The following is a 16,568-nucleotide window of genomic DNA, read 5'->3' as shown; positions in this document are numbered from 1 at the left end:
AGGGTATCAGATAGATTATATAATGGTAAGACAGAGATTTAGGAACCAGATTTTAGATTGTAAGGCATTTCCAGTGGCAGATGTGGACTCTGACCACAATTTATTTGTTTTGAACTGTAGATTAAAACTGAAGAAACTGCAAAAAGGTGGGAATTTAAGGACATGGGACGTGGATAAACTAAAAAACCAGAGGTTGTACAGAGTTTCAGGGAGAGCATAAGGGAACAATTGACAGGAATGGGGGAAAGAAATACAGTAGAAGAAGAATGGGTAGCTTCGAGGAATGAAATAGTGAAGGCAGCAGAGGATCAAGTAGGTAAAAAGACGAGGGTTAGTAGAAATCCTTGAGTAACAGAACAGCCTTGGGAGAGCCAGTCCTGACAAAACTCTACCATCTGGTGAGCAAGATGTATGAGACAGTCGAAATTTTCTCAGACTTCAAGAAGAATATAATAATCCCAATCCCAAAGAAAGCAGGAGTTGACAGATGTGAAAATTACCGAACTATCAGTTTAATAAGTCACAGTTGCAAAATACTAACGCGAATTCTTTACAGACGAATGGAAAAACTAGTTGAAGCCGACCTCGGGGAAGATCAGTTTGGATTCCGTAGAAATGTTGGAACACATGAGGCAATACTGACCCTTCGACTTATCTCAGAAGCTAGATTAAGGAAAGGCAAACCTACGTTTCTAGCATTTGTAGACTTAGAGAAAGCTTTTGACAATGTTGACTGGAATACTCTCTTTCAAATTATGAATGTGGCAGGGGTAAGATACAGGGAGCGAAAGGCTATTTACAATTTGTACAGAAAGCTGATGGCAGTTATAAGAGTCGAGGGACATGAAAGGGAAGAAGTGGTTGGGAAGGGAGTGAGACAATGTTGTAGCCTCTCCCCGATTTTATTCTATCTGTATATTGACCAAGCAGTAAAGTAATCAAAAGAAAAATTCGGAGTAGGTATTAAAATCCATGGAGAAGAAATAAAAACTTTGAGGTTCACCGATGACATTGCAATTCTGTCAAAGACAGCAAAGGACTTGGAAGAGCAGTTGAACGGAATGGACGGTGTCTTGAAATGAGGATATAAGATGAACATCAACTAAAGCAAAACGAGGATAATGGAATGTAGTCGAATTAAGTCGGGTGATGCTGAGGGAATTAGATTATGAAATGTGACACTTAAAGTACTAAAGGAGTTTTGTTATTTGAGGAGCAAAATAGCTGATGATGGTCGAAGTAGAGAGGATATAAAATGTAGACTGGTAATGGCAAGGAAAGAGTTGCTGAAGAAGAGAAATTTGTTAACACCGAGTATTGATATAAGAGTCAGGAAGTTGTATCTGAAAGTATGTGTATGGAGTGTAGCCATGTATGAGAGTGAAGCATGGACGTTAAATAGTTTAGAGAAGAAGAGAAGCTTTCGAAATGTGGTGCTACAGAAGAATGCTGAAGATTAGATGGGTAGATCACATAACTAATGAGGAGGTATTGAATAGAATTGGGGAGGAGTTTGTGGCACAACCTGACTAGAAGAAGGGATCGGTTGGTAGGACATGTTTTGAGACATCAAGGGATAACGAATTTAGTACTGGCGGGCAGCGAGGAGGGTAAAAACCGTAGAGGGAGACCAAGAGATGAATACACCAAGCAGATTCAGAAGGATGTAGGCTGCAGTAGGTACTGGGAGATGAAGAGGCATTCATAGGAGAGAGTAGCATGGAGATCTGCATCAAACCAGTCTCAGAACTGAAGACCACAATAACAACAACAATAATAATAATACTGTGTACGTGCCGCAGCAGTTTGTAAGTCATTAAGTGGTTGCTGTTGTGTTGTGCTGTCAATTAGTTCATTTATTTGTTGCGAGGTGAAAAATGAAGTAATTTCTGGTCCATTTACAGGATCATATCATTAGATATCATTAGATATCATTAGATACGTGATGCGTATGTCTCACATTTAGTCTCGTAAAAATACAATACAAGGTATATGTGTAGTGGATGGGTCATGTGAGGAACAAGATACTCATATTTTTTTCGTTCCGCAAGCTGGAACATCCAGCACATTGCGTCTCGTGCTAATGCGAGTATTAGAAAAAGAATAATGTAATAATGGGCAACTGATGAGCTAAAAATTTGTGCCCACCGGCCTACTATCTATATTAATCTGTCGAGGCGACAGCAGCGTCACCTGCCGAGGAATGACTGCTGGTCAGACACACGCAGGATGCACTGACAGGTAGCGTGCCGTCTGTGTGTACAATGTGGAAGGCGAGCGATCTGTCTGAGTTTGACCGAAGAAAAGTTGTGATAGCCAGGAGGCTCGGTAAGAGCATTTCTGAAACTGCAGGACTTGTTGGGTGTTCGAGGAGTGCTTTGGTATGTGTCTACAACACATGGTGAAACCGATTGAACCCACATCCAGATGTCGTCGTGTTGGGCGGCCACTCCTCGTAACAAGTGTCGGACGTCGTAGGCTGGGGTGCCTGATAAAACGGCAAAGGTGGCGAACTGTAGAGGAAGTAACGTCAGACTACAAGTGTATCTGAACACACAGACCACCATATACTTCTAACGATGGGCCTCGGAAGCCGAAGACCCATGCGTGTGTCAATGTCAACACGACGACATCAGCAACTGCGAGTCACTGGCACCGGCTGTTGTCGCAGCCGCAGAGCGTTGCACGGTCTGACGAATCCCGATAGCACCTGCGTCATGCCGACGAGAGGACGCCAATCCGTCATCTTCCAGGGGAACAGCTGCTCGAGACCTGTATTGTGGGACGGAGACAAACTGGCGGCGTCTCCCCGATGCATTGGGGAAGATTCACGCGGGCATACGCGGATGCACTGGAGATGCGCAAGGCACGATGACCGCGAAGGAGTATCACACACTGGTTGCAGACTACGCACACCCCATCACGATGGTAGCTTTTTCCGACGTAGATGGTATTTTTCAACGAAATGTCTGTGATGTGCCGTCAGAACTCTTGCCCCCTCCCCCCTCCACCCTCCTCCCCACCCGGAATTTACGGGAATCAGGTGGCTTGCGAGTTAGGATGTAGCGCCAACCCCCTCCAAAACCTACGAAGGCCTCATTGCTTTCAAGGCCGAGCCAGAAGTGGACATACAGGCTACTAGGTAGGTAATCATAATATTCTGATTGATCAGTATATGTAATCAGTATTCCAGTCTTAGAAAATAGTGGCTGTAGTAATGAGCCATTACAAATAATTTATTTTGTTGATCCATATGTTTGTACCCGTCCTAGTGGACGAGACTTGAGCGCAGGTGGGAGAGGGACAGTGGTGGCGCCTACCTGTACTCCTTGTAGCCGCGGGGCCTGCTGTTGTAGGAGAGCGGCTCCATGTCCTCGTCGTGGCGACCCTGGGCGCGCGGCGGGCCGTACGGCGGCGGCTGCTCGTCGCGCTCGTACGAGTTCTCGCGGCTGCTCTCGGGCGTCGCCATGCCGTGCGCCGCCGCCCGGAACTGCGACGCCGACGAGTTGGCGTGCTGCCCGCCCACCGGGTAGTTGAGGTCGCTCGTGTAGTCGCTGTCTTCCGAGTAGCCGGCTGCGAAAACACCGAGGTGCCTGCGCTTAACACACCCTGTCGAGAGGGAGCAACGTTCTGAAATTCCTACTTTTATACACGACGGTCACAAACAGCCTGAAAAACTTATAAGGCTGTTTCATCTACATCTACATCTTCGTCGACACTCTGCAGATCATACTTAAGTGCTTGACAGAGGGTTCATCGAATCACCTTCACTTTAATGATGTCTTCCACAATGTCCGTGACACTCTCTCCCCTATTCCTCGATAACACAAAAACTGCTTCTCTTCTTTGAACTTTCGGGATGTACTCCGTTAATCCCACCTAGTAAAGATCTCACACAGCGCTGCAGTACTCCAAAACAAGACGCAAAAGCGTATTGTAGGCAGTCTCTTTACTGGATCTGCCGCATCTTGTGAGCATTCGGACAATAAATCGCAGTATTTGGTTCGCCTTCCCCACAACATTTCCTGTGTGTTCCATTAAATTTAACTTGCTCGTAATTGCAATTCCTAGGTATTTCACTGAATTTATGGCTTTAGATTTAACTGATTTTCGCGTAATCGAAGTTTAACGGATTCGTTTTAGCATCTTGTGGATAACATCACACCTTTCGTTATGTAGGGTCAACTGCCAATTTCGCACCACACAGATTTCTGCCGACTGCCGTGGCCACGCAGTTCTAGGCGCTGCAGTCTGGAACCGCGAGACCGCTACGGTCGCCTGGGGCATTGATGTGTGTGATGTCCTTAGGTTACTTAGGTTTAAGTAGTTCTTAGTTCTAGGGGAGTGATGAGCTCAGATGTTAAGTCCCATAGTGTTCAGAGCCATTTGAACCACAGATATCTTCTCTAAATCGTTTTTCGATTTGTTTTGAACTTCTTATGACTACTAGACGATAAAAGATAGCATCATCTGCAAACAGCCTAAGACGGCTAGTAAGGTTGTCTCCTAAACAGTTTTCATAGATAGCAGAAGGGATATAACACTACCTTGGCGAAAGCCAGAAGTCACTTCCGTTTTACTCTATGACTTTCCGTCACTTACTACGAACTATGACCTCTGTGACAGGAAACTACCAATCCAATCGCATAACAGACGATATTCTGTAACCACACAACTTGATTACAAGCCGCTTCAGAGGTACAATGTCTAAAACCTTCTTGGTATCTAAAAATACGGAATAAATTTGAAATCCTTTCTCAATAACACTGAGTGTGTGTCAGTAGACTGTTCTCTTCGATATAATTCATAATGTTGGAACACAGCACATGTTCCTAAATCCTGCTACACATCGACGTTAATGATATGGGCCTCTAAATTAGTTGATAACTCCTATTGCCTTTCTAGAATATTAGTGTTACCTGCCTTGGGTACGGGTCTTTCGTCGATCGAGCAGTTGGTTCAAATGGCTCTGAGCACTATGGGACTTAACATCTGTGATCATCAGTCCCCTAGAACTTAGAACTACTTAAACCTAACTAACCTGCCCGAGGCAGGATTCGAAACTGCGATCGTAGCGGTCGCGCGGTTCCAGACTGTAGCACCTAGAACCGCTCGGCCATTCCGGCCGGCGCGAGCAGTTGCATATGATTGTTAAGTACGGAGCTATTGCATCAGCATACTGTGATTGTGTTGAGAAATAATTGCTAAGAAGAAACTCAATACGTTTTCCCGTTTCTCACTTAATTATCACTGAAGTTAGCCATTAAGGCCGTTACGTGTGAAAATTCAAGCGGTCGCTCAGATACAGTTAGTGTCAGTTGCTCTCATAGCGCAGGACACTGCTCAGCCTTTGGCTTTGATTCGATCTCTAGTGCCGCCCCATGTCAAGTATTTGTGTCGCTGTGTTGCTCCGTGTAAGGGAGAACACGTCTGGCGACAACGTCTCTGGTCAGCCGCTTCAATCTGCTCTCAAACGGACTGAATGGCTAACTTCAACGCTGATTAACTCGGAAACCAGCAACGTTTCAAATTTTTTCTACACAACTATTTCTCAGCACAATCTATCCTGAAGCACCTTTACAAGATTTTCAGATTGTTTATGTTCACACTGTACAGCTAGTACAGTTTGAGAACGTATATTACTGCCCCAAGAACTACATTTGACAGCAAATGCATAAAACTATTGTATCTTGAATGACTGTCATTCCAATGCTTTTAGGTAGATTACTTAGATAGCCAAATGGTTAGCAAAATTCTTGAGTCTAAGCTAAGCATATATTTCTATATTTTTAATATGAATTTGAAAGCAACCATTTTGATTTAAGGATCGGAAATTATATTATTTTTACGTTTTATTCCAGGGTATTCAAGGGGGCATTCACAAGAAATACAGTTATTAATACACCAGTAATGTTAGTTTGTCACTAAAAATTAAAAATCTGTAATAGGAAACGTGAGATCGATGGAGAAAATTCTGTTGAAATGCAACAAAAATAATCAGAAACATATGCCAAATTAATGTATCTCAAAGTGGAGAAGGAAACAAACTTTTAAAAAAGAACATTTCTAGTCACTGCAATGCTAAATCCGCTATTTAGTAGAATCGAGGCGTCTGTTGTTAGAGATGCTTCATAATTTTGTGATGAAACTGAAGATTATACGGCCAGGTTCCAGTAGTTGGTGCGGACGCCTGTGCATTCGTCTGCGTTTGATACACCTGAAAACGTATTACCAAAAGCAGGTTTTCTGAAGGAAATATGAGTTGAGATGTAAGACAAAGGAAAGTGCACAGCTGGTCATTAAATTGGTGACCCCAAATGAAATCTTACTTTCGTCTGACGCAATATAACACGAAGATTACATGATCAAATTTATGAGTGATTTGTCGATATACACCGTGTGAAATTAAGTACAAAGAGCTGCCGCCTGTCAGAAACGATGGCTTTAACTCGGTCGAGCATTAAATCTAAGCTCGGGGGTCAAGTATGGCTAGGCATTCTATACTGCATTCACTTACGCCAGAGTTTATCTTGTCATTGCGGCGGACGATTGTTGGGTAACAGTCCAACGCCATCTGAGTCGAGATAGGTCAGCAGAGCATGGGCAGCGTGCGGTCTTGCGTTATCCTGTTGCAAGATGAAGTCACAGAGCCATCAACTTTAACACGTCAGAAATGTAGCGGTTACTGTCCGAATTACCGGCTATGCCAAGAGGAGGTAATCGCGTTGTATACTGAATGGAACCCCGTGCCACCACGTCACATGTTGGACCCTGATGGTGAAGGCAGATGTCACCAGGCAACGTTCGATACCCTCGGAGCCTCCACCGTCATACTATAAGCAGAACGAAGACTGGTCTGAAAAGACGGCGTGGTACCGCTACTGTGTCCAGCGCCGTCACTGGGCGTAGTCGAAACACCGACCGGCATGGAGTCATCGCACTGTCTATGTGGATACTTTTCTTGTTGCAGACAAATCGATTTTCTGATTCAGGGTGCTTTATCTCCCACGGGGAGATGCTTGATTAGCAATAATGAGACACAGGTAAAATAAAGAAGGATTCGTTATGACCACAATACAGAGGTTTAATGACAAAAGAAAAACTCTTCTCAATAAAAAATAATATAACTTCTCAGACACTAGCAGGCATACGCCTGGAATACACAGTGAATAATCGTAGTGGGACATGAAGACTGTTGTTGTTGTTGTTGTTGTTGTTGTTGTTGTGGACTTCAGTCCAGAGACTGGTTTGAAGCAGCTCTCCAGGCTACACTAACCAGTGCAAACCTCCAAGCTACTACTGCAACTTACATCCTTCTGAATTTGCTTAGCATTCTTCTGTAGCACCACATTTCGAAAGCTTCTATTCTCTTCTTGTCTATTTATCGTCCACGGTTCACTTAAGACTATGCCACTGATAATCCATAACGATGGAGGATGAGCGTACGGCGTAGCTGACTGCCAGGCACGTCTCGGAATATCGCTGCAAGTCGCAGGCTCCGTTGCTGTATCTTCCCACCCTGATGGTCTGCTAAAAGCCGTGGTTTAAAGTGGCCGAGGTCTCCGGTGGAGCGAACTTCTGACGTCTCGAATTACACTGCCCTATATTTCCGGGGCACGGAGGAATTTGTGCCGATCCAGTTGCGCAAACGTGACACGATGGAAGTAATAGGTCCCTCGTGGAGCTTCCCCTGTGTGTCATCCTTGTTGAGATCGACACAGTCCGGAAAGGCAGCGCCTTCTGCATATGCAGTCCCGTAACGTCTTATTGTCTGAGGGATTGAGGTCCTTTAAGGGGAGCGTCGTGTATATGGGACAAGGTGAATTACGTGTTCATACGATCCAGCACGGCCGAGTGAATGGTAACTCTTTCCTCCTGATCGCTAGTTGCATGGTGCTGTCGAGATCCTGTATGGCGTTTAGTAAGGCTCTCTTGAAACCACTATATTCGTATAAAAGTTGCAGTATCCTGACGAAACTGAGCAACAACACCGCGAAATCACTAACTGGAATCTCGATAGGCGGATAAGGAATGCAAAAGATTTCTCTCCTACCTACTCAGGCGGTGACGCTGAAATCTTACGCGTTTGCATTTCCAGACATGCAGTAGCATCATGCCATTTCGGCGTTTGTCCCGTTGTGGTTTTGCGGTACTGCCGTAGTGGTCAGCAGTGTTTACAGTCAACGTTGTTTATAAGTAAGACTTTTACCATTTTTCCTGAATTTGAGGGGGTCATTTGCATGTGATTATGAAAAATAGATATCAGTTTTGATACACTTTGATAAGGGTCACAGCAGCAACGATTCAAAGACTCGTATGCCTTTGGAAGCAGACTCTCACTAGAGAACACGCAGTGTTGGTTTTTACACAGTCACCAATACCGTGGCCCACTAAAAGACACATTGGCCGAACCTCGGCTGGACATTGCACACAAGCCTGAGTTGGTAGGTAATCTCACCCAATCTCCATAATGCTTAAGACATTTTTTTACCTCTGGTAAATCACACCCTCTATAAAATTATTGACCAGTACCACTATAAGAATAAGAGTAACACCGTCTCCCTTTCCCTCCTTTCAACCCTCCAGTCCTCACCCAGGTCATTCCATTAATACTGTTATGACATCGTGTAACCTCTGGTCCCTAAAACCAACGCTGTCAATATCCTGGCAGTAATAACAGGAGGAAACAACTGTTGTTTCCGTGTTTCTGACTTTCAACCCACCATATAGAACCATCCCTTGAAAATTAGTAAAACACTAAAAAGTCAGTGAATTAAATTGAATAATTCAGATCAACTCTCCAACAAAAATCTGATATTAGCCTCGAACTGGTCATGGCGACTACACTCGTCCTCCATTATTTAGACCTCCAACCTAACCTTGCATTTTCAAATGTTGCTTCGTATACCGCACCCTACAAGTATCACTTCATAGAAGTCGTTGAACATCAAAGTCTGCACTTCCCACTGTCCGTGTATATGCCCCCTAATGTACGCACCCCGTGCCGTTTGGGTTCTGATCCCTCCTAAATTCCTAGAATGGGTCTGGGCTGGGTCGTCGCCACGACAGTGTCACCACACGCACTCTCTTCTCTTCCGCACACTACCACGTCCTGTCGCAAGCTCACTTTAACGATCGCCGACTTAGCGACTGAAGATCGATACTTAGATTAAACATCTTTTTTATTATTTTTACAAAATGAGGCTGGGTTTTTCGCCTATTCATCTCTCACTACAGGCCAAATATCCATCCGATTCCAACTTCCTGTTCCATATTTACACAAGATCGACACAATTCTGAAGACACCAATATTATTTAACCACCCACATACTCACTCATCCGATTATCGCACGTTTCTGGTCGGCGAAATCACCTGATCTTAACCGCACAGAAAATGTCTGGATCATTGAACAGTGAGTGCAACGTAGCAATTAATATCCCTACAGTTTTGTAGCTCTACGGAATCTAAGCACCAATGAGTGGCTTCTGCTGAATACTGCATACCTGGCAACGCTTGTGGACTATTTTTCTCGCGGAACTGAGACCATTTTTAAGAGACCTTGATACATGTTATTACCATGATGTCTCCTGGGGGCGGGGGTTGATTAATTTTATTAATAATATATAACATTATAGAATATTGAAAACATTTAAATATTGGTTAGTAGATCTACGGGAGGGGGGGGGGGGGGAGGAATTTTGCCATACGCCATGTACCGGGTGATCAAAAAGTCAGTATAAATTTGAAAACTTAATAAACCACGGAATAATGTTGATAGGTAAAAATGGACACACATGCTTGGAATGACATGGGGTTTTATTACAACCAAAAACAAAACAAAGTTCAAAAAATGTCCGACAGATGGCACTGGACTGCAAAACGTCAGTGACTGGGCATGACAATAGGAGCTGTAATAGAGAGAATCAGATGATCCAGCAGTCGCAGCATGTTGACGTTACCTGAAAAGGCGCTTTTAGTGAAGCTGTATTATCAGAATGGGGAATGTGCTAGTTCAATGTTACGATCCTATCGCCATAGGAAGGGGATTCGAACGGGAAAGGTCCTTTGACATATGCAGCTGTGGCGAGAATGATTTCGAAGTTCGAAGCCACGGGTTGTTTAGACGATTGACCGCGTAGTGGCCGACCGAGCACAAGGCGTAATGCTGCTGAGACAGTTCAGGAAGGAATGGAGACTACAGCGGGTTCGTCTATGCACGGGGAAGTCAGCTCTCGTGCAGTCGCACGTCGCACAGGTATTCCATACGCTACTGTTTGGTTGGCACTTAGACGTACCCTCCGATGCTATCCGTACAAAATCCATCGGCATCATGAGCTGTTACCTGGCAATTTAGTGAAGTGGAGGGCATATGCGGTGTGGGCGTTTCAAAAGATAGCGGAAGATGACGATTGGTTGTTGTGGATCGACGAAGCTCATTTCACGCTCCGAGGGTCTGTCAACGCCCACAACTGCAGAATTGGGGCCTCCGAAAATCCTAGAACTGTCGTGGAAACTCCATTGCACGACGAGAAAGTCACGGTATGGGTTGGATTTACCACATCTACCGTTATCGGGGCTTTTTTCTTCGAGGAAATGCGTGATTCTGGTTTTGTAACTGCTACCGTAACGGAATCGTATCATCCCCAGCCTGGCTGATAAACACCTGCTGGAACGTACTATGTTTATGCAAGATGACGCTCAACCCCATATTGCTAAACCCGTGAAAGATCTCTTGCGCTCGTCGTTTGGTGATGATCGTGTGCTCAGCCGCAAGTTTCGTCATGCTTGGCCTCCAAGATCCCCAGACCTCAGTCCGTGCGGTTATTGGCTTTGGGGTTACCTGAAGTAGCAAGTGTATCGTGATCGACCGACATCTCTAGGGATGCTGAAAGACAACATCCGACGCCAATGCCTCACCATAACTCCGGACATGCTTTACAGTGCTGTTCACAACATTATTCCTCGACTACCCCTATTGTTGAGGAATGATGGTGGACATAATGATCATTTCCTGTAAAGATCATCATCTTTGCTTTGTCTTACTTTGGTATGCTAATTATTGCTATTCTGATCAGATGAAGCGCCATTTGTCGGACATTTTTGAACTTTTGTATTTTTTTGGTTCTAATAAAACCCCATGTCATTCCAAGCATGTGTGTCAATTTGTACCTCTCTATCTACATTATTCCATGATTTACTCAGTTTTCAAATTTATAGTGACTTTTTGATCACCCGGCACTTGTTCGTGGCCTCAAGCATTCCATTGAACAAAACAGTGTTTACCATTTATTTGAATTTTGTCCTACATTCTACCTGAAAGCAACCGTACAATGTAAATTTAACTTGCGGACTCCACAGCAGCCGATGAGGGAATGAACATAACTAAATGATTGTTAGTGTCGTTCTCGTGCAGGGTTAGCGAGGTTAATGAGCACAGAAGACCGAATGATGTGCTGGTACGCGCAGTGATGGAAAATTTAAAGAAATAAGCTGATTCCAAATTGGCATTTATTCAGGAAAAGGAACGTACTCTTCAAAGTCAGTAAACACATAAAAACCCAACACTACGGTTCCGTGAATGGAAACTGTTGTTATTATATTATCATCATTCAACGAGGATTAGGTTAAACAACGCACACAACATGAACGCTCATGTGCTCACACACAAAGCTTCAAAAAATCACAGAATAACCGAAGGTAGAATTCACAATTCCCTAGTAAAGCTTGAGTCGTCAAAACTGGCTTGTGGCTCAAAACGAAAAGAGGCACGAAACTTGATAGAGGCCACGATGTGTGGTGTATATCGTGACTGGATAAAGAACAAAATCAGACCCATCAGAATACAGTTAAGTTATCTCTCGCAAGAACCTCACTGTGATTCTGATAATCGATTTTAAAAATTATAGGGAATTTCTAATATGAAAAAATACACTAACTCCCATCTAAAAGAACCTTCCAACTGCTCGAAGTTGTGACACGTCACATTAACCAGATCCCAGAACAGTGACTGACAAATTCTGCACAAAACCCGACATGGCTCGCCTCTGTGGGAAGCAAGAGAAAGAAACTTGGAGGGGGCAAACTGACCTGTCGACGAGGCGAGTTTTTCATTGGTACCAGACGTCTGCCTTAATCGGAAGATAGAAGAAACGAAGCCTGCTTCCATACCTCAAAATTTTCCTTCGATTCAGCGTCTAAAAATTGAACAAGTGCTTGTCTTGCACTTGTGTCTAAGGGATCTAACCGCGAGGCTGTGCTTTAAAAAATACCAGGCAGACATACGGTGTGCCAAATTGATGGCCAAAGCAAGCTTAGAAAAATAAAAACAACGGCCGTTCTCAAACCCTGCTGCAGACATGAGCCAAGGAAGCTCACCTCAATTGGCCAATGAGCATGTGTTTGCAATGTCTCCCACATTCATACAGTCTAATAATGTGCCATGTTTAGGAAAGGTGGTTGAAAAATGGACACAAAAATCAGTCAGTAGGGTTCCGAGACTGAGCTTTCCCCCTTGCATAATAGAAATATGAGAAAAAGCAAGTAGAGAAAACACACTCTGCAGAACTTGACGAATAATATGAAAGGTTGATTGAATACCGCATTTCAGTACAAAGGTTTACTGATAATCGCTCTTCCCAAGTCGGCGGCATGAAGTACCCCTTCTCACGACGCAGCGGCTTGCATGGTATGGATTGAGACGTGCACTACACATATCCTAGAGAGAGGTGCGGGGCCAGTGCCCGCGGGTGCGTACTTACAGTGGCCGAAGTACTGCAGCTGCCTTCGGGCCTGCTCGGCGCGCGCCTCCTGGTCCATGATGTTGTTCAGCATCTCCAGCTTCCGCTGCAGGTCGGCGCCCTCCGTGTTCTCCGGGTCTGCGCGAGGCACAAAAAGCAACTGTCAGTCCACAGGAAGGACGCACGCACGGTAGGCCGCCCCCACACTGCGTGGCCAACTACAGACTACTGCTCTACTTTGTTCATAGTAAGTGCGTGCGAATATGACGTGCATCGACGCACTTTTAGCGATTGGTCGTCTGGTGCAGTGCACCTACATCACATGTTGTGTCATTCTTACGTGTCAGTTGTTTCGTTGATATTCTAGCGTGACTGACACATCAAGGCACGCTAAACCGTTGAAAGTCTTCACTGGTTTGTGCAGTCAGAGGGTTAAATATTTAAAAGCACCGAGAAACAGAATGTTCCATTATGGCTAATGTATCCAAGATATTATTGAGAAAGGAAATCCGTCGCAACAGATACGACAGATTTCAGTGAGTTTGGCGGAGAGCATGTGTAGAATGTAACAACTCAGGTGAAATGTCTACTCAAAAAATTTCGGAAATATGCTTTTACAGTACACTTACGACAAAGAGCTGAAATTATTACGTTTGCAGCAGGTTTTCACGCACCTCGTTTTTTCTTGCAACATTACATTTCCGCTTGATCGCTTTTGTACCGTTTGATGGAATTTTACCGTATGTTGTTTCATTGTCCTTGCATATTGTACAATTTGTAATCTGATGTTATACCTTTCATCTGCTGCTCACAGTTTTCACTAATCACATATACAGCGACTTAGACGTTACATCGCTCGGCTGTTACGATACAAACGCTGCTGCTGAGCCTAATCCTCGCAAGAAGGGACTGCCAGCGGTGGGCAGGACAGCTTTCTGCAGACTTTTTAGTCTTTTAGTCTTCTAATGGTTCAGGCGACTCTAAGTACTATGGGACTTAACATCTGAGGTCATCTGTCCCCTAGACATAGAACTACTTAAACCGAAGGACATCACACACATTCACGCCCGAGGCAGGATTCGAACCTGCGACCGTAGCAGCAGCGCGCTTCCGGACTGAAGCGCTTAGAACCGCTGTGCCACACTGGCCAGATTAGTCTTCTAATACCACAACAATAGTACCTTACGTCACAATATCAACAGAAAACTTGCCGCACGGTGCAGAGGATAATGTTTTTGAGTAGTACCGCAAAGTTTGTGATAATCTCAATTTTTTTCAGATGTGACGGTCCCCTCAGCCTGCTGAGGTTAACTGAACAGCTACGTTATGCTGTAAGGCTTGCAGAAGGCTAGGTGACACACAACGTTTTTTTATTAGCAAGAAGCAGGAAAAGTATCAGCTGTTACTTTTTAGGGTTAGACAAAAAAATCCCTGTCGTATTACGACTACTTATTGGCAACAGTCCGAACAACTTCTATAGGATTTAGGGCACAATGATATGGCGGTAGTATGAAGGAAAACATTTTCATGCAAAATTTTGTCAGTGGACTACAGAGGACAGGAGAAAGTCGGAGCTCCTTAATTAACGCCAAATGTTTGCTTTACCTTGTCTCTACGTATTTTTAATTTTATTTTCTCTGTTTTTAAATGATAGTCCGAAATATTCCTGCTATAGTTCTAGAGGAAGTGAACATGAAACGAAGTTTCGCATTCACAGCCACGAAACATCGCATGACATTTGAGTTTCACAATACTCCTCACACAGTCTCACACGGCAACAGCTATTCACAATATACTGTGTATGCATCCACGGTTCACCTGAATAAACCAATATTCACTGAAATTCTGATGCTTGTTTTCTTGATCTTACAAAAATTAAAAGTGTTGTGCTCTTTTTACTATTATGTTTTCTCTTCTGCACACAATGACTCGCTCATTCTGACACTTTTTAAAATGAAGATTTTCTCAGAATTTCATTGCTAACGTTGAAGTGCAATTCTGTGCAACAAAAGCTGTGAAGTTTTTGCAAAAATGGTAGTTCTTTATACTGTTCATAATATTTCAGATATTTTGGTCTAATAACACATTTATTCCAATCGTCAACGAAACATTTATTGTGTGTATTTTGCTTATTCTGATTTGAGGTAATTATGCTCCTCTCGGCACTGTGTTCCACATTTCGTAACTTGCACACCGCCGAATCACTTAATTTTTGCTTGTGGCCATCTCAGTCGCTTATCACACCCTCCGCTTGCACTGCTCTCACTGTCCGTAAAATTAATGTCAACATAAATCTGTCACGGCTTCCCTCAATCTGTTTTCCATAAACACTTGTCGCGCAGGCACTGTAAGGTAACAACTGGCGCTGCCGGCCGTAGTGGCCGAGTTGTTCTAGGCGCTTCAGTCCGGGACCGCGCGACTGCTAAGGTCGCTGGTCCGAATTCTGCCCCGGGCATGGATGTGTGTCATGTCCTTAGGTTGGTTAGGTTCAAGTAGTTCTATGTTCTAGGGGACTGATGACCTCAGATGTTAAGTCCCATAGTGCTCAGAGCCTCTTGAACCATTTTTTGAACTGGCGCTACTTCGAACCGGGACGTGACTATACCTAGTGACGAGGCAAAGTTAATTCTGTCTGCGACCGGGTAATCGCTTCGCCTTGCGAAGTAACGTACACAGAAGAACCTCGGTAATCCGACTCCCCGATTAGTCCGACCTTCCCGTACCCGATGTTTGCTTATGTATGATGGCCGTTAATACACGCCGCTGGATCAGTAGGCAGCTGACCGTTCTGTGTGCCATAGTTCGACCAGTTTCAGTATGAAACAACTTTTTACTCACTCGATCAATAAGTGTTAATATACAAGCAGTTAGTTTAGAAATTAGTGACAGTGTTCTTCTTATCTTTTAAAGTGTGTAAAGCGAAAATATGGCACCAAACAAACGTGAACATGTGTTGTTATTTTTACAGTCGGACATTGCGCCCAGTGAAATGAGCGGATCTGTACAGCTGACGCCGACTGCGCAACAGAAACGGAATTAATTGATGACCAATTCATTCACACTTTAACTCGAAAAACCGATGAGAACGAGAAAGACGACGACAGTGAAGACAATGGATATACCGCTCGAGTATTAACAAATGCTAAAAAGCACTCGTTCGTATACCCCAATATACATTTTGTGCATTAGGAAATGGCGGAACATTGCTGCAAAAGCAAGGTTGTCACATACTAAACGAAAGGACATTACAAACGTTTTACGTCCTGCTTAGGAACGGAACATTTTACTCATGTCTTAAACAGTTAAGCGCATATCAATTGCACGTCAGTGCAGTACTGAAATAAGGTACGTACAGTAACACAGTAACAATATCGTACCGTTCGGTACAGGTGTATTTTCTGGTACAGGCACTGGTGCACATTACACTTTCGTCTAAGTTTCTTTATTGTGTCAACGTGTTCTTTTTGTTTTGTTATTGTTTTAACCTGCAGCGTTATTTCAGACAGTATTTTCAGCTGAAAATTAAAGTTGTACTCTACTGCAGTGTGATATTACGGGACAATAAATGCATTCCTCTGATAATCTAACCTTTAATTCGTTTCGAACATACTTCAAGTCCTGTAGAGCACTGCTTAGCGAGGTTCTACTGTAGTGAAATGTTTACTTGTGCGTTAAACTTACGATGAACAGAGTACAATCTGCGCACTTACCTGCTAGGTACCAACAGTATCGCTGAGACGATGATACTGGAATAGTTCTGACACCCAAGTGGCTATAAGGAAACACACCACACGGCAACTGAAAACATTCATCCTGAAATGAAAATCCTA

The 16,568-nt window shown here is 43.9% G+C and overlaps 1 protein-coding gene across 1 annotated transcript in view; it reads right to left on the bottom strand.

The window, feature by feature from the left end:
• LOC126281758 (phorbol ester/diacylglycerol-binding protein unc-13-like) overlaps positions 1-16,568 on the bottom strand; it is a gene marked incomplete at its 3' end in the record, with an annotated part of 634,664 nt that overhangs the window by 43,980 nt on the left and 574,116 nt on the right. The window contains exons 6-7 of the mRNA XM_049980956.1: positions 12,760-12,876; positions 3,321-3,573 (exon numbers count right to left, since the gene is read on the bottom strand). Of these exons, the coding sequence (XP_049836913.1) occupies positions 3,321-3,573; positions 12,760-12,876 (370 nt within the window). The remainder of the gene's footprint in view (positions 1-3,320; positions 3,574-12,759; positions 12,877-16,568) is intronic.

This window comes from Schistocerca gregaria, chromosome 7 (genome assembly GCF_023897955.1).
Source record: "Schistocerca gregaria isolate iqSchGreg1 chromosome 7, iqSchGreg1.2, whole genome shotgun sequence".
Lineage (NCBI taxonomy): Eukaryota > Metazoa > Arthropoda > Insecta > Orthoptera > Acrididae > Schistocerca > Schistocerca gregaria.
Note: the sequence above shows the minus strand (reverse complement) of the source record. Positions and strands in the feature narration are given on the sequence as shown.